At 42.0% G+C, this 24,092-nt stretch overlaps 2 protein-coding genes and 1 long non-coding RNA gene across 5 annotated transcripts in view; 1 reads left to right on the top strand and 2 right to left on the bottom strand.

The window, feature by feature from the left end:
• Positions 1–2,915, top strand: part of aars1 (alanyl-tRNA synthetase 1) — a 25,853-nt gene extending 22,938 nt beyond the window's left edge. For both annotated transcript variants that reach the window (XM_068602812.1, XM_068602810.1), the window contains 5 exons: positions 207–315; positions 774–887; positions 973–1,179; positions 1,444–1,557; positions 2,023–2,915. In XM_068602812.1, the coding sequence (XP_068458913.1) occupies positions 207–315; positions 774–887; positions 973–1,179; positions 1,444–1,557; positions 2,023–2,202 (724 nt within the window). In that variant the 3' untranslated portion in view covers positions 2,203–2,915. The remainder of the gene's footprint in view (positions 1–206; positions 316–773; positions 888–972; positions 1,180–1,443; positions 1,558–2,022) is intronic.
• A 1,027-nt stretch (positions 2,916–3,942) lies between these two features.
• On the bottom strand, positions 3,943–22,067 carry st3gal2 (ST3 beta-galactoside alpha-2,3-sialyltransferase 2; the record flags this gene model as incomplete). The annotated part of the gene is made up of 7 exons (XM_068602485.1): positions 3,943–10,112; positions 10,475–10,594; positions 11,151–11,196; positions 11,713–11,892; positions 13,841–13,974; positions 14,427–14,486; positions 21,573–22,067. Coding segments are annotated over 7 exons (1,209 nt in total), but the record flags the coding sequence as incomplete, so codon positions are not given.
• Positions 16,876–20,299, bottom strand: LOC137803647 (uncharacterized). Of its 2 annotated transcripts, XR_011080084.1 has the most exons (3): positions 19,978–20,299; positions 17,481–17,939; positions 16,876–17,226 (listed from the first exon to the last, which is right to left on the bottom strand). It is a non-coding gene; the product is annotated as an uncharacterized lncRNA (long non-coding RNA). The 2 variants fall into 2 exon arrangements; XR_011080083.1 differs by having other exon boundaries at positions 16,876–17,939.
• Positions 22,068–24,092: the final 2,025 nt, after the last annotated feature.

The following is a 24,092-nucleotide window of genomic DNA, read 5'->3' as shown; positions in this document are numbered from 1 at the left end:
AAGTGCTGCTTCAGGTTTTAAAATATTCCACTTTTATTAACTATTGTTGTGCCTACGGTTTTAATCCGCAGGCGCTTCAAAGAACCCAGTGTTTCTTTTGCTGTTCTAATGTTTTCTCTTTCCCGTTAGTGTTCCTCTCCTCACGTGCCTCCCACAGTTGTGTAGTGCTTCTTGGTAATGTGCTGTTGCTTTCTGGTTTTGTGCAGCCATCTGCAGAACTCGGGTCACGCTGCGCCGTTTGTCATCGTCTCGGAGGAGGCCATCGCTAAGGGCATCCGCCGCATTGTTGCTGTGACGGGAACAGAGGCCCAGAAGGTAAGCGCTAATATACATACACACATACAAGTATGTTTGCTTCCAGCATTATGCCCAGAAAAGGGTACATCTTCATCTAAAATGAAATGATAACTTGTTGCGACGTGTTTTATAGTGACAATGATTTTTTTTGCCGCTCATAACAGAAAACCGTACTAGGTGAAAATGTATCCCCAATGATGAAACTTTAATGAAGCTTTTTTCTGAATGCTGGTGTTTGAAAGGAGCAATTTTGCATTGCCCCCTCCTTCTCTCCAAGCCCCAAGGACAAACTATTACTACTATTTTTAGACGATAGTCATTGGTAGATCCTCCTCGTTTTCTTTATTGTCTTTCCCCTTCCTTACTCCGTCAACCGCCCTGCTGTTTTTCCTTTCTTCTTTCCCTCCACGTTTTGCTTGTTGCTGTTGTCTCGCTCCTGCCTGCACTGCTCATGCCTCACGTTTCCCGTTCACCAGGCCCAGAGAAAAGCCGATTCCCTGCTCCAGTCTTTATCCGGACTGGGAGACAAAGTGAAGCAGCAGACAGCCCCGAACAAGGACGTTCAGAAAGACATCGCCGACATGACGGAGGTAAAAAATGTCTTTTTTTCCCGCTCCCTACATCCCAATAGAGCAACCGTGTGCTGTGGTCCCAACATGTCCGTCATGCTTGCAGTTGATAGGCACAGCAGTGATCTCCCAGTGGAAGAAGGACGAGATGAGGGAATCCCTAAAGGGCCTGAAGAAGACCATGGATGACTTAGACCGCAACTACAAGGCTGACATCCAGAAGAGAGTCTTGGAAAAGACCAAGGAGGTGATAGAGAGCAGCCCGAACCAAGCGCTGCTGATCATGGAGATGGAGACCGGAGCCTCAGCTAAGGTGAGAGTCAAGATTGTATTGAAAGGAGGCAACCAAATTTATATTTAGCCAGTATTTATGCAGTATTGCACGTTTTTCCTGGCCAGTCTTATATTTTATATTGTTGTGTTATTGCCACAAGATAAAATCAGCCCATGGGTTCTGACCTCAACACATCCAGAGTGCTAATTAGGGAAATTATTTTCTATTTTCCTTCGTCCCTCCCTGTTTCTCCCCGTTCCCTCCTTCCCGCTCACCTTTTCTTTTCTACTTTTCCTCTCTCAGGCACTCAACGAGTCACTGAAGCTGCTGAAGTCGCAGTCTCCTCAGACCGCTGCCATGCTTTTCACCGTAGACCCAGACGCTGGCAAGATCACCTGCCTGTGTCAAGTCCCACAGGTAACATGGCCATTCATTCAGTCAAACTGTGCACCGGCAGCAATCCAGTAGCAAGAAATAAAAACAAGGTCTGGGCAAGTTAACGCGATATTAACACGTTAACATTTCAATCGATTAGCATTAATTATTTGATCATGCGTGAACTGCATTTTTTTTTCTCCCTTTTTTTGGGGGGCTTTTACTTTGAAAGAGATTAATCTTGGTGCATGTGCCGCTTCCGTAGCTTCACCGTACGTTTTGCCGACTTGAGCCTGACGTGAAAGCACGTATTGTTATGTAGTTTCTGCTCTCAACTGCTGCTAGTCCCTGAGTCGCTCGCCTCACAGTCTACCGGCAGCCTCGTGCTGCAAGCTCAGCGTACGATTATTCACAGAAAAATCATGTGATTAATCAGTTCATTTTTTTTAAACTTTGCCCAGCCCTACTAAAAACATATTTAACCCTGATCACCCCTTCTCTCTTCAGGATGTGGTTAACCTCGGTCTGAAGGCCAGCGAGTGGGTTCAGGAGCTGTGCCCACTGCTGGACGGCAAAGGAGGCGGCAAGGACATGTCGGCCCAAGCCACGGGCAAGAACACTCAGTGCCTGCAGGAGGCGCTACAGATGGCCAACCAGTTTGCACTGCTTAAACTAGGGGAGAATTAAGAGCAGAGAGATGTCTTGTATGGGAGGAGGAGGAGGTTGCGAGGAGGAGGTTGCGATCCTCCTTTGCGAGGAGGATCGCAAAGGAGGATCGCTCTCCTCCTTACTCCTTTTGGTTACAAAATATTACAACATATAAATAAATAAACTCCCGGGTTTCTTGCTCTCTATGTAGATGGACGACACTGCCATCAGAAACATAGCCACTCATTTATTTATCAACACTATGATTGATTCATCTCTGCGGAAGTTGTTTGGTTATAAAGCGATATTCTTTAATGCAGTTAAGTGGAAGAGGACAGCAGATAATTTGAGTCATTTTACTTTGTCCACTGCACTATTGCATGCTTGTGACAGAGAAAAACAGATGTACCTTTGATCAATTTAGCCACCGGCAAGTACTGCTCAGATGAAGCGACTGAAAATGATGCCTCAAAGAGTGAGAAAAGGCCAGAATTCTCCTGTGATTGGTTTGACGTGAGTCTAACACGCACTAGCTGTATCATTGTCTCGCTTTTCAAATAAGCCATTATAGACCTGCAAGTAGTCGACGGATTTAATTTAGTTTTTAAAATAACAACAAATCATTAATCTGTGTCACTTCATATGCTAACATTTAATATTGTTTGAATGTAAATAAATATCCTTTATCATTGCAGCATTTCCATGTCAGATGTGTCTTGTTATGAGCATGGAATAAATACGACTGTTGTCCACCTTGGTTCTTTCGAATGTGTGATATGTTTGTTTTGGTGTTTCACCCCAGGGAGGAAAGTACTTACTCATGGTTTGACCAATCATTTGTTAAAAACATGACAACCGTCTATATGTATTTGTAAGTTGTAGAAGCATCTTTTATTAACACTGTTGCTTTAAAAAGATTCTGTTGATGTTGTTTGACATTTGCAGATTTGGTAATAGATTCTTACCCTGCAATAACATGTTTGGCCACTTGGCAGGAGTAGAAACAAGCTTACATTGTATATCACCATTTCAGTTGATCTGTCGAACTTGATAGCAAATGGTTACTGGATTACCTATATCCTACAGTGAATCCAATGTACCCTGCTTCTTGCTTGGATTTAGTCTTCGCTTACTGAGAAAAATAAATAGGTTACTTAAGCTTAAGGCCCTGTGATGTTTACCAGGTAGTTTGTCTGAGTCATTTAGTGCTATGCAGGAATACAGTGGTGTTTTAGAGCATTTTGGATAACAGAAAGTGAACCAAAACAAACAATCATACCTTCACTTGATTAGATATTATTAGGTGTGTGAACGTTTAATGTAAAATGTAAAATTATCTAAAGCAACTAAAGCTATTAAGCTAAATGTAATGAGTGAGAAGTTGAATAGTTTTCTTTTTGAATTGCAGTGCAGTAAAAGTATGAAGTCACATAATATAGAAATATTTAAGTAAAGTTCTAATATCGAAAAAATATACCTAAAGGCACAGCATGTAACATTTAGTGGCATCTATTGGAAGAAATCTAATTTAATATTAAGTAAGTCTTCCTTAGAGTATAATTCATCTAAAAATTAAGAAGTTTTGTTTTCGTTTCCCCTTCACAGAGCCGGCTGCTGTGTTGTTGCAATCTGTAACCTCAATGCTCGATGAGGCCACAATCCACACTGGAAATTTAAGAACCGAACCGTTAAATTCAATCCAATTTGAAGATTAGACTCACCCAAATTATTGTTGTAGCTCAGTGTAAACCAAAACCACAAACTCAATCAGGCCTCATGTTTCATTAAGCTTTTATTTGTACAATTATCATAAGATACAAAGAGTTGGATCACATATCGTACGGATGTTTCAATACACGTGCAGCATACTACCTTGTCGAAAGGCAGTCCTACTGAAGAATGAGACGTTAATGCTTGAACTATGATCCAGATGGCAGAAAACCACTGACATGTCAACGATTTCACCCATCCAAACTCGAACATCAACCTTTTTTAATCGACCTCTCCTCCAATATCTATTTCATATGAACCACCAGTGTATTCACTGAGCAGCCTTTAATCCTACTTGATACGGCATACTTGATTGAGAGTACTAGCACAAAAGCTGACAGAGGTTAGCGGTGTTGGGGTAACAATCCACAACGATGTCCTGATTTGTGCGGCCTGGAGCACAGTCACTACTACTAAAGAGCTGTTCTTGTCCAACGCAGACCAGTGAACTGATAAGAGAGCTGCCTTAAGATGTCCTCACCTCGGCCTCAAGCAGCACAGCACGATGCCAACAGTTGCAGGTAATGTCGTTATGCCAGCAGCTTGGACTGGCAGTCATTTTCATCTGGATGTATTTGTTCTTTTAGGCTTTCTAACAGTCAGTCAAATGTATGCCACTGCTGCCAAAAGCTATTCTAAATTACCCAATAACAACACTGATCCGCATTTATCTTTCTTTCTAAATTTGACATATCATTGAAACAAATATTTTTTCAGGTTTTTTTTTATACATGTGATTTAACAAGCCATTCGGATTTGGCTGCCCATCTTATGTCATTTGTTACAGTGCAGCATACATGTTTTGAAAGCCAATCAGAGGAATTGGTCTTTTTTGGGAATGAAGAGACAGGCGCAGGTGTATTCAGAGACAGTATGGAAAAAAATAATGTATTTTCTTTCAGGTAAAAAACAAACAAACATGTTTAAGTTAAAACCCCAAATCCAACTATATGAAGCTGAACAATTGAAAATATTTCACTGAACCCAGTAAACATAAAGAAACAAAATTAGATGTGAGTGATGTTATAAAAACAAAGTCCAGCCTGTGATTTTCTTTTCTCTGGCACGGATGTTCTCTTTTTTACTACTCCAGGCACTATCTGAACTGTTTCTCCCCAGCTAGACTATAGCAAATTGTTTGATTTGTCTTAATTGTGTTAACTCTAGCTCTCTTGATGAAAACAACCCAATTGTCAGTAACAAAGCAAGTATATACATGGGCACTTGGGATGGAAACTCTCATTTGCTTTTTTGCTAAGAGTTAGGATGAGGAAATTGATGCAGCTCTCAAGAGAGCAGACGGTTACCTTAGCCGTTACTGGAATTAAGCTAGCAGAGCTCTGTACAAAGGTAACAATTATCACACTAGCGCTACTCATTGTTACCTACTTAAAACGTTACATCTTATTGGTGTAAAAAGTATTTCAAGAGGGTTATGTGTATTTCTTGGCGAGGAGCTGTTACCTCCAAGCTTGTTTGTTCCCTTGTTTTCTCATCTTCGTACTAATAGATGCTAACTTTTTCAACACATGAGTGGTACGTTCTTGTCACCTTACTCTTGTCACAAAAGAAAATGGCAAGTGCATTTCCCAAAATGTCAGACTATTACTTTTTTTTAGATGGAGATGCTCGACACCGATGTATAAATAAAAAATGCTTTTTTGAGCTGAGCAGGTGTACTTTTAGACTTAAATACAAAAATGGATATGCTTAAATGCAAAAAATGGGGTTTGTGACTTTTCTGAAATGTGCGTCTCCGTTTTGTCTCACACACTGTGAGACAAAATGTTGTAAAAATAGTCCTGGATGTGAGAGGAATCTGGATTTCACTGACAGTAAAGTAGAACAAAAGTGACAAAACAAAAGTGCTGGGGAAAAGTGTAAGTCTGGCCTGGAATTCCAAAAATAAGAAAAATAACAAGACGCTTATCAAAAAATCAGTCCGGTTTAATTTGTGAGAGACACATAATACACAAGTCTGCTTTCGTTTGACTTGTTTCTGTCAGCATGAAGAGAGAACATGAACCACACGTTCCGATTTTCATTGCGGCGCCCTGGAAATCTGACTGACACAAACAATGACCACGTTTAACAAAATGCTCACAACCAATGTTGCTTTTGGTTTCTTGATTAATGTTCCTGACTCAGCCACCTAAATCCTGGAGGTGTTTTCAATTATATGAAAAATAAATGATTGTATTGGGTCAGAGACATGAGAACCAACCTACTTCAGGTTAAATCAGGTTAAACACTCAGGAAATCTGTCATGCACATTAAACCTCGTCTATAGTTTAGGCCAACAGAGTGTAGTACTCTGTTTCCTCCTCTATCTGATCTCAATGTTCTGGTGGACAATTGAAAGAAATTGAGGATGCTGATAACGCTTTCCGTGCTTGAACAAAGTCTCGCTCGGTTTTGGGACACGGCTATTAAGACTTTTCTACCCACTGCAAGAATGTGATAGGAATTCTTCCAGAAAGCCAAGTTATCTCCAAAACATTGTACACATTCCTTTTGAAGTTGAAAGGAGAGTCTTGGGAGACAAACATAGATAATATAGGACCACAGTAGAGGACGACTCCGAGATAACAAGAAGGCAGTGGAACCCCGATATGTCTCAGCCTTCAGACGCTTTGTTGTCCTCACCATCTGCTCTACAGTCACTGTGAAGTTGAAAACAAATACCAGCAATAGGACAGGTATCTGCAACTTTGTGGGATTGAATACAGCAGATGACTCTCTCTTTATATCTTATCTAGGAAAAGCAGGAATGCCTCAAAGTGATACAAAATTGATGCTAAAAAAAGTAGCAAATGTCCAAATGCGAATTCACAGCGAGTCATACTGCGTCATCGGTTTACAGCCTCTTCTTTTGCCTACAGCGATCAGTAGGAAACAATGTCACAAAGCAGTAAGAAGTAAATCAGAAGTTCCCCGAGCAGAAGGCGTGTATGTGTTTGTGTGTCTGTGTGAAGCTCAGAAGGCACAGCTCTCAGCCAGAAGATGTGTGTGTGTGTGTGTGTGTGTGTGTGTGTGTGTGTGTGTGTGTGTGTGTGAGGCTAAAAAAAATGCAAAGGTAGCAGGTGTCTGTGTGTGTTGCCAATGGAGCAGCTGTAGGCGGGATATGTCCAGCAGCGGGACAAGGCACGAAAGCATGAAAGTGTGTGTGTGACAGAGAAAAAACACAAACAATATGCCCAGATGCAGCCAAACTAGCTCTTAAAGTGAGCCCAGCCTGACACTGAAGCCTCAATGTGATTATGTGCAAAGTAGGATATAAAACAATAAAAGCAGAGTACAATGATAATACAGGAGAGTTACATGTGGTTACACAACAAAGACAATACAATAATACAACAACAGAACTGATATCAGCAGAGAAGCAAACAGTTCTTCCCATTGTCTGCTTGGGGCAGTTTCCCCAACCTTCTTCAATGTGTGTGTGTGTGTGTGTGTGTGTGTGTGTGTGTGTGTGTGTGTGTGTGTGTGTGTGTTGAACTAGATGAACTACAAAAAGCAAAGTACACAATAAGAATAACACGGGTGTTATTTCGGACAAAAGAAGCATCTGCTGCCATTGCGGGCACTCACGGTCTCTACTTAGCTTCCATTCACAAATGTAGCCATTGATATACATGTAGCTCAGAATGGAGCACATTATGAGTCACTAATATGATACCCCAACTACTTTTGGGGGAAAGGAATATTGGTGAAGTTCTGATAAACTTAAAGTAAGTAGTGTAATTTTTTTATAGTTTTGAAAGGACTATCAAGGCAATGCATATATGAATTAGTTTGGTGTCAAGGGGCAGTCGAAATATTACTTAATTAACACTTGAAAGACTTATTTAATCATCACTTCTCCATATTATCAAGACCTATGTAGGAACCATGAGTACTCTCCCTTATCAGCCACCATCTGCTTCTTGATGAAGACGTCTTCGTCGCAGCATCTTTGGATAGATTTACTGCCTCAAGTCAAACCAAACACTTTTTCCTTCCTCTCTGTGGAACACATTCTCCCTTTTCCATGAACGCTTCTGTTTTTCATATACTGTTTCGCAGCACTTCCATGACTGATTTTATTTTGGGCCTCCTTGGGCCTCCACAGACGCTGCGTCTCATATAACTAACCAACAATGGAGGCTATAAAGATGTAGATGGCCATTATTTGAAGATACCAAATCATGATAAAAAAACAAAACAATAACGAGCTACCTGGGTAGAATAGAAAATGTAATCTGAGCCACCGATATAAATCCAGCCAAAGTGTGAACTCAAAGCTAAACAGCACATAAAACTAACAACATTAAATCTGCAGTCTGCAGGGTGATATGCCATCAACATGAAAATCAGAACAGGAAGTGCAGTTAATGCGGTACAAAGGTGAAGTCTAAGGCGTATGGTGGCTCCACGCTCCTCCGGATATAGCTGAAGTTTGAATTGGCTGATCGGGGACCATGCTAGTGGTTAATGAAGCCAAAAGAATTCCCAAATCCAGTGGGGTTTTCTTCCACTCAATCATATGGGTCTTAATTTAAAATGCTCCTGACAGTCTCTAATCCAACTGTGATGCTGGAGTCAGGTCTGTGAAAAGCAAAAGAAACAGTGAGTGAGTTCTGTTATAGTTTCAGTCCTTTCAAAGCTAAAGTGGTAAACCCGGTACAGTTTGTCTTAGTGTGAGTTTGCTGCACATCAACAGTGGACCAACGTCTTATCTATTCACTCAATTGCAAATGATGTGTTTCTCATGTTGCCTTTGTCAAACTGGTTCTTCGTGACCCAGCTCTCGGTCTGCAGTCCTCGTCTCCCAAATTAGAACCTGACAGAGCACATGGGGAGCAAACAGCGGGCCAGATCCGGCGTGCCTCCATCCAAACATGTAATCCCAGGAGACCGTCTTTTGGCCTCATTAGAGCGTCACGCAGTAAAAACCAACACTTCCTGCGTCTGGATGTGAATAGGAACTTTAGAATGGCATGCAGTTGCTGTGGTGTTTAAAACCAAGTTAACCAGCTCCACAGACGCTGCGTCTCATGCTGCAGTGATCCGTCAGAGTCAGAAGGGCCACAAAATAAAAGCCTTGATCCCGTTTCTGTGCGTCTGCAGCACGGTGTCGAGGACATACAATAGAAACTCACAGCAATTGCCTATGGTCTTATAACCAAGCGTTTTACAACACACCACCGTCAAAAAAGGTCCTTGAGACAGTGAAACGTTGCAAGTGAGGCCTGGACTCGTATGGGACTTGAGAAGATCAATTCTTTCTCAAGGAAGTCATGGTTCAGGGTCCTGTAAGAGAACGGAAGATTTGTCCTTGAGTCTCAAAATGTTCAGCAGCACACTGCCTTCTCCACAGTTTGTGTCCGTGGTGTCAATCTGGTCAGCAGCCTTACAGTCCAGTACACGATGCTTAGGAGGTGAAGAACTGTTCGTTTAAACACAGTCTTTGCTGGGGAACAGCTGACGATGCCGTTTCTGTGGCCTATTTTTGTTAATGGGTGAGTGTTGGGCTCATCCAAGGTGAGTCCAGCAGTGAGATATATATATATCTGTCTCTCTCTCTGCTCGATGTAGGTATTTGTAGTGATTTGTTGATTTTTCCTGCTGACAAGCCTTCACTTGTTTTTCACTCCTGAGTTGAAGAGATATGTTTTCCCTCTGGCCATTCGTGGTAAAACCTTGAAAACCAATGACTCTCTAGTGGTTAGAACTATGCTGGATCTACATGGTCCCTGCTCCTGTTTCCTCCATGTTCTCCAACCAGTGCCTCCACTGGTGGGCGAATTCTCCAATATCAGGGAAAGTGAATGGAATAGCATTCTTTGGTACCATTCCGTGACTGTTATGTCTCACCTTCTATACGCATTTGAGTTACTTTGAACCTGGGAACCCAAACTGGTGCATGTAACGGAATGCGAGGATATCTAACACGTTCTAAGCAGTCCCTATAGTGACTATTGCAGTACCGAGTTGAAACATAAATATGCAGGTTGATCTGCTGGTTATTTTCCAGGGAATACAGTGATCTTGTCAGCCTTGGCCAGGTGTTGGATGATCTGGGCTTCGTAGTCGGCATCGTGGACGCCGGTCTTCCTGAACTCTCCAGAGTAGCGGTTCTGTTCCCAGTAGTGGTGCCAATTTCCCCTGCTGTCTGCCCCAAAACCAAACACATTCACCTATGGAAAAGTTGAAGAGTGAGGGGTGGAAAGCAAGTGTGTAATTACAAATTACAAACAGTATGCAAGTCTATTCACCGATCCCATGTCACGTTATTTTAGAACTTGGCCATGATTTAATCAATCTGAAAGGATTCAAGCGCCACAGGTAATTAAATAGGACTAAAACAGCAAGATGCATACACACAACGTAACTAGCTGCTCAGACCTCGTTGTAAAAAAAATAGTATGAGAACATCTCTATGAATGTGTATCTATTCAAGATAGATGTGAAGTAATAAATCAATGTGTAGTTTAAGCATGATGCCGGAATTTACAGCATCTGGTTGTGTGAAAGCAGAGAAAGAAAGAGAGAGACTGACCTCATCGCAGACATGCAGGGCAAAGAAAAGTACTAGCATGCCAGTAGAGGGGTAGCGCCCATGATGCCTGGTCCAGCGGTCGTGGATGTATTTAAAGAACGCTGGGTTGAAGATTTGGACCTGTGTGGCGAATGGAGACGCAGACGATAGGAGACACAGCAATGTTCTGTCTACCGGCTATGAATTTAATGAAGAATCAAACCCATACTGCATCTGCATATTCAGAAAGATCCACAAGTAGTGGATTTGTTTTTCCAAATATTCCCAGCAGAAGTAAATCTAATTTCCTCAGAATTTCAGATCTTAAGCTTTAACTCAGATTATTTATACAGTAAGAAAAATAACCACAGCTGCTACACATTCAAGAAAATATTTTATAATACTCTCCGAGATTGTGATTGAGTTTTTTTTATTTCACGGATTAAAGAGCAAGCAGAAGATTATTTAACACAAAGGGAGGATTTATAATCTAACTGTAAGCCCCCATCAACAATAGGGAGAGGGTGATATAATTGCAGCAAAGCGGGGTCACTGTGTGTGTGTGTGTGTGTGTGTGTGTGTGTGTGTGTGTGTGTGTGTGTGTGTGTGTGTGTGTGTATGTGGCTGCACATGTGTTGCTGGATTACTGTGGCCCAAAGTAATTGTACTGCAATGAAAATGTATTGAAAATACACACCTTGTCTTTATCTACACGAAGGAACTGCTTCACAGGAGCGTAGGTACTGACAGAGAGAGAGAACGAGAGAGACAGGCAGACAGACAGACAGATAGAGAGGGAGAGAGAGAGAGACACAGAGAGAGAGAGAGAGAGAGAGAGAGAGAGAGAGAGAGAGAGAGAGATAGATAGACATGTATATTAAACACATTTAATCAGCACTTAATGTGAATTCTGGATGATGGACGGCTGAAAAGTTGTTTCAGCCCAGCAACTGTCTTCTCGCAACTCTGTGTGTGTGTTTGTATAAAATGTGTCTTTCCTCCCCAATACTATAATAATGTGTTTGTGTGCCATACGATCAAATGGTGGATGCCTTTATTTTTGTGTCCCTACTTTGTGTGCAGTATAGTGTCCAGAATTCAATTTATGTTTGTGTGCACTCACTTGTATCTGTATGTGTGTCTAAATGTGTGTGTGTGTGTGTGTGTGTGTGTGTGTGTGTGTGTGTGTGTGTGTGTGTGTGTGTGTGTGTACGTGTGCATGTGTGCGTGTGTGTGTGTGTGTGTGTCCCTCTTCTTACAATCGAATCTGGCCGGTGGACAGAGCACTAGTGATCCAGACGAGATCCAGCGTCTTAAAGGGAACCAGGACGAAGCTGACGTTGGCCGCCAGATTTTTGGCGCTCTCTGGGTACATGAAGTGGTGAGTGGTGTGGCTTCCGGCGTCTTCTTCGTAGCCTACCGTGGGGGCCAGGTTTATCCTGGTAACAAAGGAGGGACAGCATAAGAGTTGTAAGTCTTTGTGTAAGATTCAACTGAAGTCGAATAGGTGCCAAAATTTAAATCATCGTCTTCTTGAAATGTTGTGGCCAAAGTGTTAACACATAACGGCTTATGTACACATCTTACAGACACAGGCACAACATTTACATTTATTTAAAGTCGTCGTCTCCCCTATAGACAAAAGTGACTTGTTCGTTTCCTTTTTGCTCTGTTTTGGTCTCCTCCAACTGCTGAAGGAAATGTGTAGTTGTGTTGATAATTCACTGTGGGTTTGTCACTACCAGCAAACCAGTTGATAGTAGTCAAAGTCATTCGCGTCGATATGAAAATATTCGTTAGCTCATAAGTTTGAGGACAAGGACTTTCCAGTAACACATTTGATTAAATAATGTAATAAGCACATTTGGCGTTGCAACCTCCAGTCAAACACGAGTTGTGGAGTTCAGACTTTTACTGTATGGACAGTAGATGTGACTGTCTGGAGGAGTGAGCTGTTTATGTAAACAGGAGGAAGGTGTATGTGAAAAAAAGGGGTCACTGAGTGTGCCTTCCCATATTTTTAGAACAAAACTTGTGTTTGTTCTTTTAGATAGTGGGAGTAAATAATAAGGGAGACAGATGTAGACAGAGGAGGTGGGCGATGGTGGTGGGGATGAGTGGGTCTGTTGTGGCAAAGCTGATGATTAAAACAAATGAGAATCCAACCACAGCAATGAGCTCGTGTAACAGGGGATGGAAGTTATGCAGACTGCCCACACAGGTCTGCTGAGAGTGCAACACTAATGGATGCTATACGCTGCACAGAAACAAAAAATACCAGTCATCCCTGTCAAAGCTTTCTGCCACAAGCACATACTCGCTGCAGGAAACAACAAATAGCTGTGTTTTCATACCACCCGACAACAATCAGGCACTGTGATCCCTCACTGTTGGACGAATACAAGCGCAGAGGGGACGGAGGGGAGCGGGGGGTGTAGAATTAAACAAAAGGATTTATGTGCCTCTCTGTGTGGGTGTGTATGTGAGAGGCACAATCTATAAATTTCAGCTTCTTAGGACATAAAGCTCTCTGTGGTGACCATGAGTCAGGTGACCTCTTTGTTAACCAGTGGGGGAGCTGAATAGAGGGTGGCATTAAACGGCAAGCTCAAATGTAGAGTCAGACAGACATCTGCTGTCCGCTTCTTTGGAAATACTTCTCCCAAGTTCACACACACACACACAATGTTAGTTGATGTAGTCGGGTTCATCAACAGAGCCCGGGTCCCCAGTGACTGACTCTGTCTCCCCCAGGACCTTACCTTCTCTCCCTTCTCTCCTTCTCTCCTTCTCTCCCTCTCTCCCTTCTCTCCCCTGCACATCCCTCCACACATTCAAAGTCACTCGCCACTTTACCCATCACCTGTCACTTTCAACAACCACAACCTCATTCCTTGCACTTTACTTCACCTTTACTCTTATTATTGTTATTATTATTGATCGCTACCTTTCATTTCTTATTTTTTAATTGCATCGCTAATTATTTACTGCATATTTACTGCACCTTACTTATTTACTTACTTTGTACTTACTTATTACTTGTTTATCCAAATTTTATTTTATACTTTCTCTTGTATAGTTAAATGTTCTCTGTTGTTGCTGCTGTTGTTTGTTGTTGTTGTTGTCGTGTTGTGATGCACCTTCCGCCAGGACAAATTCCTTGTTTGTACAAACTCACGTGGCAATAAAAAGTTTCTGATTCTGATTCTAATTTAATGGCACAGTATGCTCTCCGCACATGACATCTCTCTTTGTCTCCATCCTCCTCCTCCTCCTCATCCTCCTCCTCCTTTCTTCACCTCTCAGTCCCCATATCCTCCTCAATCCCCATTACTCATAATCGGTCTCTGGTCTCTATCTCTCCCGTCTATCATCCATCACCCTCACCTCATGATGTAGTTGTGTCCGTCAATGGTCGCCCCATATCCGGACCCACGGAGGTTTCCAGAGTTCCCCACCACGGCGCAGCGAAGACAGCGTCCTGGATCCCACGAGCCGTATGGCGACCTTCCAGGAATCACCTGCGAGAGAGTACAGCCGTGATTGAATCAATCAGACCAGATTCAAGCAGCACAGGAAATTAAATAGGACACTAGGGCTCGAACAGCCAGAGACATATATACAACCCAAACGGCAGCTCAGACCTGATTGTAAAAAACACATCCTTGCTCTCACTACTGGGGTGAATACTTAATGAGAAATGAAAAATACATGAGGCCCTTCTGCCCTCAAGGACTTGTAGAAACATACAACCTCATATGAAAGCCCTGCACTGCTTTGAGAGTCAGACTGAACACAAAAAACAAATTAATGCAGTTACATTTAAAAACAAGAATGAGCCTTATCACTGATAAAACTGCGTAATAAAGACAATCTGCACTCCTCTGCCTTTGCCCAAGAGTGTGAAGTAATGACTAGACTTCTTTGAAAGTGCTGGGATAATAGAAAGGTAAATAAATAAAATGATAAATACCTGGAACAATCTCAGCAGCACTTGCTGGATGCTGTGGGGTTTAAACTGGGGCTGTAACATCTAGAGAGAGAGAGAGAGAGAGAGAGAGAGAGAGAGAGAGAGAGAGAGAGAGAGAGAGAGAGAGAGAGAGAGAGAGAGAGTTATTTTCCTGTGTGCCTGTGGACATGTGTACACAAGCACCTGCCTACATTCATGTGCAATCGTATGTGTGTGTGTGTGTGTGTGTGTGTGTGTGTGTGTGTGTTTAGGTAACAGACATGTGTTAGACTGACAGACTGGGTGAGCTGTGATCAGAGGACAGAAGCACTGCTGCCCACATGTCAAAAACAAGTTGAAACAGAAAGCTAGAAGTGTGAGAGAGTCCATCTGCTGTGTCAACTTCTCACTCCCACCAAATGTGTTTCTTCTTTCTTCATTCCACCTAAAGAGACACGGTATAATACAGCCTCAAAGGGTCTTTGTCGTCATTCCAGAAAAGATAACTTTTTACACCGTCAGTCACCAACAACAGTGAGTTTAAACTCACCTGTTTAAACATAAGTATTAACTACGTGGAGATTAATGCATCAGTAAATCTAGGGGTTGTACCACACCAGAAATTGCTTGCATAGAGATTAAGTAAATATTTACACCCAGTAAATTCCAAGTATAGCTGCTGGTTAAACAAACTGAGAAAATATGTGGCCAACAATTGATTCATTAAAAATTGATGCATCTTACTTTCATCTTTGAAAGCAAAGGTCTTAGCTTTTTATCAAGCCTTTTTTCAGTTTCAGCTCTAAATATCACAAAGAAATTGCAAACAAGCAAAAATGTTTTCCAAGTGAATCAAAGTGATGGATTACTCCTTAGTGTTTATACTTTTAAACTGTGGAAATGAGTCATCAAACTAGAATATCACTTAAGTCTTGCACAACAAATCATTGTAAAAAAAAAAAAAAGAAGTGTTTGTTTTTAGTTCAACACTCAATTCTTTGCTCTCCTGTGGCAGGAGGAGTGGGTTTGATTTGAAGAGGATAACTCCAATGATGCACACACAAAATCATTTGTTTTCCTTCCATCTGAAAAGTTTGTTGGGATTTAAAACAAGTCAAATGAACAGAAAACGAAGAAAAAAACAGTGGATAATTGACTGGGGAACACTAACACGGCTCCGTCTCACTGTGGACAAGCAATGTCTGCCTCTCAAACTCTTTGCAGGGAATGACATCTTATTGTGTCATCTGATTCCAAGAAAACTTTTAACCAAATAAAGGCCTAGTTCTCTAAGCCATTGTTGAAAACAAAGTTGATAGGTACCAATCAACAAAGGTGGTAATAACTTCCTCAGTGTTGCAATCTTCCAGCAATGTTGTCTATTTGTCCAAGACCTGTTTTGGACATTCCAACATTATCCCACCAAATTACCAGTCGATAACAATGTAAAATATCAAAAATCTGTTGAAATCCTTTGGTCATACCTACAAAAACTCAAAAAGCTTTGGAGTGACACGATGTATATGGGTAGAGCGCATTTTGAGTAGAAGAAAAGAGAGTTTTGTAGAATTGCTATTTACATCGAGGCAACATGAAAGTACCAAATGGCTCTGTGTCATTGGGTGTGATGTTCTTTCCGATCCAGAGTGATAGAAAAGCATCCCCAGAAGAAAGCGGAAGGTCAAAAACAGAGTGACACTGCCCTAATATGTCTGTAGAGGCCGATGACTTTATCCTGCTTGGTATGGACCTGCACCTTCTGTTCTACACTGAAAAAGAATTGGAGTGACATTTACTTAATAAACTCGAAGAAACAATTTCCACACATAAATTGTAAGTAATTTTTACTCACACAATTCTTAAGTTTACTTACTACTTAAGAATGTTTTTTCATCCAAAATGTTCAAGTAAATTTTAACTAAAAATGACTTCCTGAGACATAACATTTACTCATCCTTTGACAATAATCTTTATCAGCCTTTGATAATAATCTTTACTTAGCCTTTGATAGTAATCTTTATTCAGCCTTTGATAGTAATCTTTATTCAGCATTTGATAATATTTACTCTAGCGACAATGAAAAACATTTGGAGTAAAATTTATTTTTAAAAAAGCTCGGTAAGAATTTCCACACAAATACAGAGTAACGTTTACTCAGAAATTATCCTAACTTAAGTTAACTTACTAGTAAGATCAAATAATATTTTACTTCCTTAAACATAAAATGTACTCAGCCTTTCAATAGTAATTTTTACTCAGACTACCTTTGCATCAAATTACAAAACCCCTGTAAACACAATTTTATATTTCCTGATTATAACAAGCTTTTGTAACTGTTAATATTAAAACATATATACGTACGTCATCCATCTACCACAACGCTATATTAATATTCAAATATGAATGTATTACATTCATTAATGAATGCTAAATAAAACAGGAAAACTTCCACAAAATATGAAATGACAGCTGCTTTTAAACTACAGCTTTATTTGTCAACACTTGGAAAGAGGTATCTGTTTACAGACATGCACCAATACAACTTATACAGTCTGGAGAGATATCTCCAGGACATCACGCAACATTAAGAAATAGCTTCTGAAACATTTCAAATGTGTTTCAACTTTGGTGGGCAAGTCAAGATCATTGCAAAGATAAAGCAGAAGGCAAGCCTTTTCCACATTTTTACAGTCATCAAGAACTTCTTTTCTTTCAATGTACAGCTGACACATGGACAGAGGGAAGCCTTCCTGGGCTGCATTTCCATGACAAATATGTCAGAGAGATGAGCATAGTCCTTCGAGATTGCATCGTCGCTGATATCCTGTCAAAAACATGTGAATCAGAGGTCAGCAGAAGACGGATATGTTCTATTAAGTTTCTGATTATTCTCTGGGTGGATGCGTCCAATTAATACAGTCTACAGATACAATATGGCAACAGAAATAAGATGCTCACAGCAAGACATTGGTTACATGCTGGCTAAGTATTTAGATATCTACGGATTGATATAATTTTACATGTACGTTTATTATAGTCAGAATAATCATCAGAACACCCCACATTTTCTGAATTGACCTGGTATTGATGGAGTTCCTCTGCAGACTCTCCAAGTAACTCCATCCAGCAGTGGATGATGACATCTCTTCTTCTTGCAACACATTGCTGTTAAACAGACAAAAGTGAATTCAGCTTGTCTGAAGTGACTTTGTAGGATATCAGGAGGAATGCCCATGTTTAAACGGGCACATGGACGCATATGAATAAATATATGTTTTTATTGAAGACATTTCTGTAAAATGACATTATTATTTATGTCAATTGTATGTGTTCTTAAAATTGAACAATGGTGGGGGAAACCAACAAAAATATGTAATGTGTTCAAATCTAATTTTTAAACTTCATCAAGCTTAGGGAATCCATCACTGGCCCTTATTTTAGTCCCTGCAATCCCTTCTTGGTCCAGAAAATGATCAAGACTTTGGAAGTGCTTCTTTCCAAATGAACTGTCCTTATTCTTCTGAACTCCTCTTTAATCTGAAAAAGAAGAGGGAAAAAAACAACATGATTAAGATGATCCACATTGCTAAAATAATTGATACAGTAGTCCTCCGAGTAAAATGTACCGGAAAACAACACAAAATGTAGCAACAACACAAACTACAGCCTCCATAATGACAATGGCCGCGTTTCCCAGATTCATTAAGACGCTCTTAAGCGCTAAAAGCGTCTTATGAGCGCTCTTAGAGCGCTGTGAAAGAACGACGAGTTTCCCAGAGTCGTTCTTAGCTTAAGGCGCTCTTTCACTAAGAACGAAACGTAAGATCGGTCTGACCCACTCTTTACAGCCTTCTTAGCGACAAACACTCACTGCAGCCGCGTCAGGGAAAGTTATATCTGATATTCAAAGGAATACTAACACCATGCGTAATGAGGAATGTGCGCTCACAGCTGCAGAACACTGACGCAAGAAAAATAATAGCATAAAAAAAAATAACGATATAAAAATAAAGAATTTCCCCTGTGTTCCTGTAGTTACAAAAATAAAATGAATCAGCATTACTATTACTCATTACGTTTTCACACGCATTCGGCATCTTCATATGAGTTTACGTTGGTTATAAAAACATCAACAACCCTGTGGTATTCCGTAGATATCAGGGAAACTGACAGGTGTAACTGAACTCTGCTGAACCTCATTCAGAGAGGCTCCACGTATAAAGGCGTTGCTGAAGTTCACGCGTGAGAGACACCACGGCTGCAATATAGCATAACCTCGCTGCGAACCAACAGCTTCGCCCTGTGCTGTCGGACCGGGCTGTCCAGTCCAAGTACCGGCTTCCCCGTGTGGAGATCCAACGCCTCGTCACACGAGTGTCACCACATATCCAGAGGCCAACCTGCTGCCATGTTGCCCTCAGCCTGCGTTTTTACGCAGTGGGGAGCTTCCTGGAGGTGGTGGGGGACGGCACCGGCCTCAGCAAGGCATCGGTTTCACGGAGTGTGGCAGCCGTGAGACCGATCCTCCTGCGTCATGCCCACACATCAGAATGCCCACCACACGGGACGAGGTCCTCCAGGTCCACCGTGGATTTCATGCCATGGCTGGGATCCCCGGGTGATTGGTGTCGTGGATGGCACATACACGCGCGCTTACCGTAATTGCACCTCTGTGTGGGGACCACAGCGTGTTGTGCGTGATTTATGCGCTGATAAAGTGGTGGGTGATCGATTAACCTGGCATCGATTGATTTAGTTTTATCACCACGGCGGTGGACAGCTCCGACTAAGAGCGTCTTAGGAAGCTTTTTAGGCGGGATCTTAAGAAGGCAGTTAAGAAGGAATCTGGGAAACACTCGTATCTTAGCTCCTTCTTAGCGAACCCTTCTTTCGAGCCTTCTTAAGTCCTTAAGAAAGATCGAATCTGGGAAACGCAGCCAATATATTTTAAGTTAACCAATGCCACTGTCAAACAGCTTCAACTAAAGAAATAACGTTAAGACACACCCATGAATATGTCAGCGTTACAGTTAACGTTACCTTCTCTGTTTGTACCTGTGTGTGTGTTGGGCATGCGGATGATTGTTCTTTGCGCTGTCAGCACCGAGCTCACTGCGCCAAAGTGGACTAAAAACGTTGCAACGTAACATAGCGGTGTGAGCTACGTCTGTCAAGCGGCCCAAGTTAACCAGCACACAGCCTCACTAGCTAACCGAAACTGACCAGTCACGTTCCTGTTAGCGTTAAGTCTTCAGTGGTCAAACACTGACTTTCACTGACGGGTAAATACTAATGTAAAGTATCACTCCCTCCAGGACACGACAGCTTGGTTCTTCTACGTGCGACTCAAGGCTGAATTATACTTCTGCAACTCCAACTCCGGCTAGCCACGCAGTCGGATTGACGGACTCGTTTTGATTTTAATCAGCCTTCAGCAGTCAACACCACCGTCATCAATCCATCGTTAAACTGTTTAATACATTTCAACATACACAAAACAAGTTGGCGTTTACGTTACACAATAAACTGTTTGCACGTCAATATGCGCGACGAACCATTAACATAAACAACATACCTCCGTGGTTCCACACAACCGAGAGGGAAATTGGTCCACTTAGATAACAATAATTTTCGACAAAACAACATTGTGTTGTCACTTTAACTTATATATTTGAGCGAAAACTTCTACCTCTACAGACGTCTTCAGGAGCTTGTCACAACTAAAAGCGTCCCAACACAAACATCAACTTAAAAATGGTTCCTATCAAGTGTAAATACAAACAAAATCAATATTCAAGAAACACGTTGTACACATAATAATATTAATATGTAAACAAGCCTATTAAATAACTACATAAATAACATTCATGGCAGTTAAATAAAGGGTTAATTAAACATATAACTTACCGCAGTGGCTACCGTACATGAACTTTCTTTGGACAGGTTAAACTCTTTCCCAAGTTTCTTCTGTTGACGTTTTACTGAAGAAATTCATCTCTGACGTGAATGACGTCATCCCATGACCGTGCGCAAAGTTGCGAGCTTCACTTGTATTACCAAGTAAATGTTACTTTGTTGTGTCAGGTTATACAGTCAATCCAGTAGGTTAGTTAATATTAGTTGGTGTTAATGATGAACTTTACTTATCAAAATAGGGATTCATAATTACAAACAAACACGAAGTAACAACATTAAATAAAAGGTGACCTTTTAAAGTAAAAGGACTGAAATACTCATTTATTGAAGAATTTACACATATAATCAAGGAAATAATTACAAGGCCAAAAGGTTTTTCAGTGTACATATTGTGTATTCTTATGTCCCTTTTTCTGTTTCTTGAGTCTCTTTTTCTACCGCCTATGATTCCCCCTTTTTTTGCTTTGTTCTGTATGTGATCTCCCCTGTTCCTTTGCCGTCAAAACTAATGTTCTCATTTAAGTCTCCTTCTTTGTCACCCTGGTCCATTACCTTTCTGTTGTAGTGCGTCCTCATGACTCTGCAGCTGGAATGGGTTTGCAGTGAAACGTGACTCGAGACCGGACATTTACACTCAAGTGGACCTACAAAGGCACTCTGAGTAGGTGCATTAAAGCAAGTTCTTCTCTGAATTGGTGCCTCCCGCCTCTCTGAAGACATGTTCATTTCAGTTCTTCAGACACTACTCTGTCGTGGTTTAAGCCCAGTGGCCGGCTATGTAGTGTTCCAGCAAGACATTAACATACAACTGGCAGGAACACACGAGGAGCATGTAATACTACTTGTAAAGAGTGGATTGATTGGCTCAGTGACAAGCAAGGATGAAGAGGATGGAGAGAGATCTGCGATTATGATGTATTACTCCTACGTTGGTGTTTGAATATATGTATATATATATATATATATATATATATATATATATATATATATATATATATATATATATATATATATATATATTGAAACACCAACGTAGGAGTAAATGTATATATATACATATATATATATATATATATGACAGTATATATATATATATATATATATATATATATATATATATATATATATATATATATATATATATATATATATATATATATATATATATATACGGTAGAATACTAAAGCCATAACTTGTCACCACACTTAATTATCACAACCGATCATGTAAAGTTAAATGATATTGTTACTTACCACCCACCAGTAGTAGACATCAGAGGCCAGCTGGATGTTGTCTCTGGTCCAAACAGGTGAGATATCTGGGTCGTAGTTCTCATCGAACCAATCGGAAATGCCAGGGTCTCCGACACAGCGTGGGCAGGCACATGTCTTTGGCTGTGAGGTCTCGGCTGGTGACAGCCTGTGCGCACCCGCATAGCTGGGCACGAGCTTCACCCGCCTCGACTCCTCCCACCCAGGCGGCTCCAGGTAGTTGAAGCCGACGCCCCCGCGGAGCGAGACGGAGAAGAAGATAGAGGTGAGAAAGATGAGAACCAGAGAGCCGAGTAGAACCCAGACCCGGCGGGAACATCTTGCCCTGCCTCCTTTCTCCGCCCCGCCTCCAACCACAGTACTACCTCCACCTCCTGCCGCTGAAAGCGTCCCCCCGCTCAGCCATGGCCTGAGCTCGGACAATCTGGGAGCCCCCCTGGTTGAACCCCCGCCCCAGAGCCCCCAGCCCCAGCGCCTGTCCCGGTGCAGGGTGGAGGACGGGATGCGGCCCCCCCATGGCCACGCTCCCACCCCTGTGCCTGCCACTGTCCACAGCCCACTACCACCTCCTCCTGCGCTGCCGCCTTTATGCAAGGACCACCAAGGCCTGGTCAGCCTGATTGGTACAACCCCCTGACCAACACCTCGGACCACAAGGTCACTTACTATTTCAGACTAGTAGAATCACACACATGCACTCTGGCGGAGGACAATGTGTCAGAGTCAATTTGTCTCACAGTCAAGCTGTGCGCTCAGCGATGCTACTATGCTTTTCGTCTCCCGCTGGATTCTCACCCTCTCTCGTTTCACAGGTTTGAGCTCGTCTCGCCACACTCCCTCCCTCTTTACTTTCTAACTTCCCCTACTTTGACTTGAACCTCTCTCTTTTCGCTCCTGCTTTCTTTTTTTTAGGATAAACTGCGGTGTCCATCTTCAGTAAAACCCAATAACTGGCGTGGATGCATGCTGCAGATCCTTCTTGCTTTCTCTGTCATCTGAGCTCCAACGCTCTGCCTTCTCCCTTTTTCTGTCTCTCTCTCTCTCTCTCTCTATTTCGTTGCACTGAAGCAACGTTGCCAAAGAAAGCTGGCAGACCAGTTGAGAGCAGTGGAGAGGGAGAGAAGATGGGAGGAGGAGAAGTGATAGAAGGGAGGAGGTCTAGCCTGAAGGGTGTTCCATCATGTCTCTTGTCATCCTAGACCGGGGAAAAAAACACCTCTTGTCTTGTCTTTTCTTCTTTGCTGCTCGGTTACTCCGGTATATGCCGCTCTCTCAGTGTTCTTTCTTCTGTTTTCTTTTACCCTACTTACAGCTTTTCTCTCTCCCCAGTCTCTCTTCGTCTCAAGGTCTCTCCTCTTTCACCCTCCGTCAGTGCATTGTCTGTCTGACTGTTTGACTGAGGCTCTATGAGAGAAAATCACACGTGTAGAATTTATGGTGCTCATCTGATGCCAACCCTTTGCACACGTTCCTGACACAAAGTTTTAAAAAGTTGGGATAAAAATCACCTTCTCAACATCAATTCAGTGGTTGAGGGCATTAGCCTCGCTGGCATTGGATCCCAGAAAATAAAAAAGAAAAGATAAAGATTTTTATGACGACGGCTCATCCGGGAACGAAGCTGTGCTAAGGAAAGGGGAAAGTGGTGGATGGAGTGATGATGTGCAAACACTGCAATGAAAAAAAAAAAAAAGACAAAACCAATCAGCCCCAAATCTCATCCTCTCTCCAGCTGGCTTTGCGAGGGCGACGGGAGAAAGGGTGGGGGCAGCATCTGTCCTGCATCACAGTGTGTGTGTTTGTGTGTGTAAGTGTGTGTGTGACCACATCTTTGTGTCAGCAATTTAATGTGTTGAGCCAGGTAAGCGCACCGCCTGCCAGTTGCACTAATTTAATTGTGTTCTACAGTTGTGCCGGTGTGTATGTGTATGTGTAGATGTGTATGTGTCTATGTGTGTGTGTGTGCGTGCGCATCGTTGATGGATAGCAGTGTAACTTTCATGAGGCTGGTGAGTTTGAGGTGAGTGCTGCTTAGCTCTAATCTGCTAAACTGTAATCCCCTGTAAAACCCCTTGCGGCACCGCAAGGGGTTTATGGCAGCTGTCTGCCCATCTTCATCTGATGCCAGATAAACACCTGCTCAGCTCACCTGCACACACTCACTGTTGTCTTTCTGCTGCAATAACACCTACTTTTGATGTGTGTGCCTTGGGCCATAAGGCACAAACCACTGCTCCCAGTAAAGTTATTATTTTTGTTATCTCATGATCGAATGTATGTTTCTTGAGGGATTTCTCATCCGAAGTCTGGCTTCTTGTTTTGTGGTGAACCTGTGGACAGAGAGAGAGAGAGAGAGAGAGAGAGAGAGAGAGAGAGAGAGAGAGAGAGAGAGAGAGAGGGAGAGGGAGAGAGAGAGAGAGAGAGAGGGAGAGAATGAGAGAGAAGAGACAGAATATCATTTACTGCCATGAATCTCCATATTGACCATATTGACATCTTTAA

This window comes from Clinocottus analis, unplaced genomic scaffold (assembly GCF_023055335.1).
Source record: "Clinocottus analis isolate CAN_PGR_092001 unplaced genomic scaffold, fCliAna1.0.p SCAF_6, whole genome shotgun sequence".
Classification (NCBI taxonomy): Eukaryota; Metazoa; Chordata; class Actinopteri; order Perciformes; family Cottidae; genus Clinocottus; species Clinocottus analis.
The sequence above is the reverse complement of the archived record's forward strand: the minus strand, read 5'-3'. Positions and strand labels throughout refer to the sequence as shown.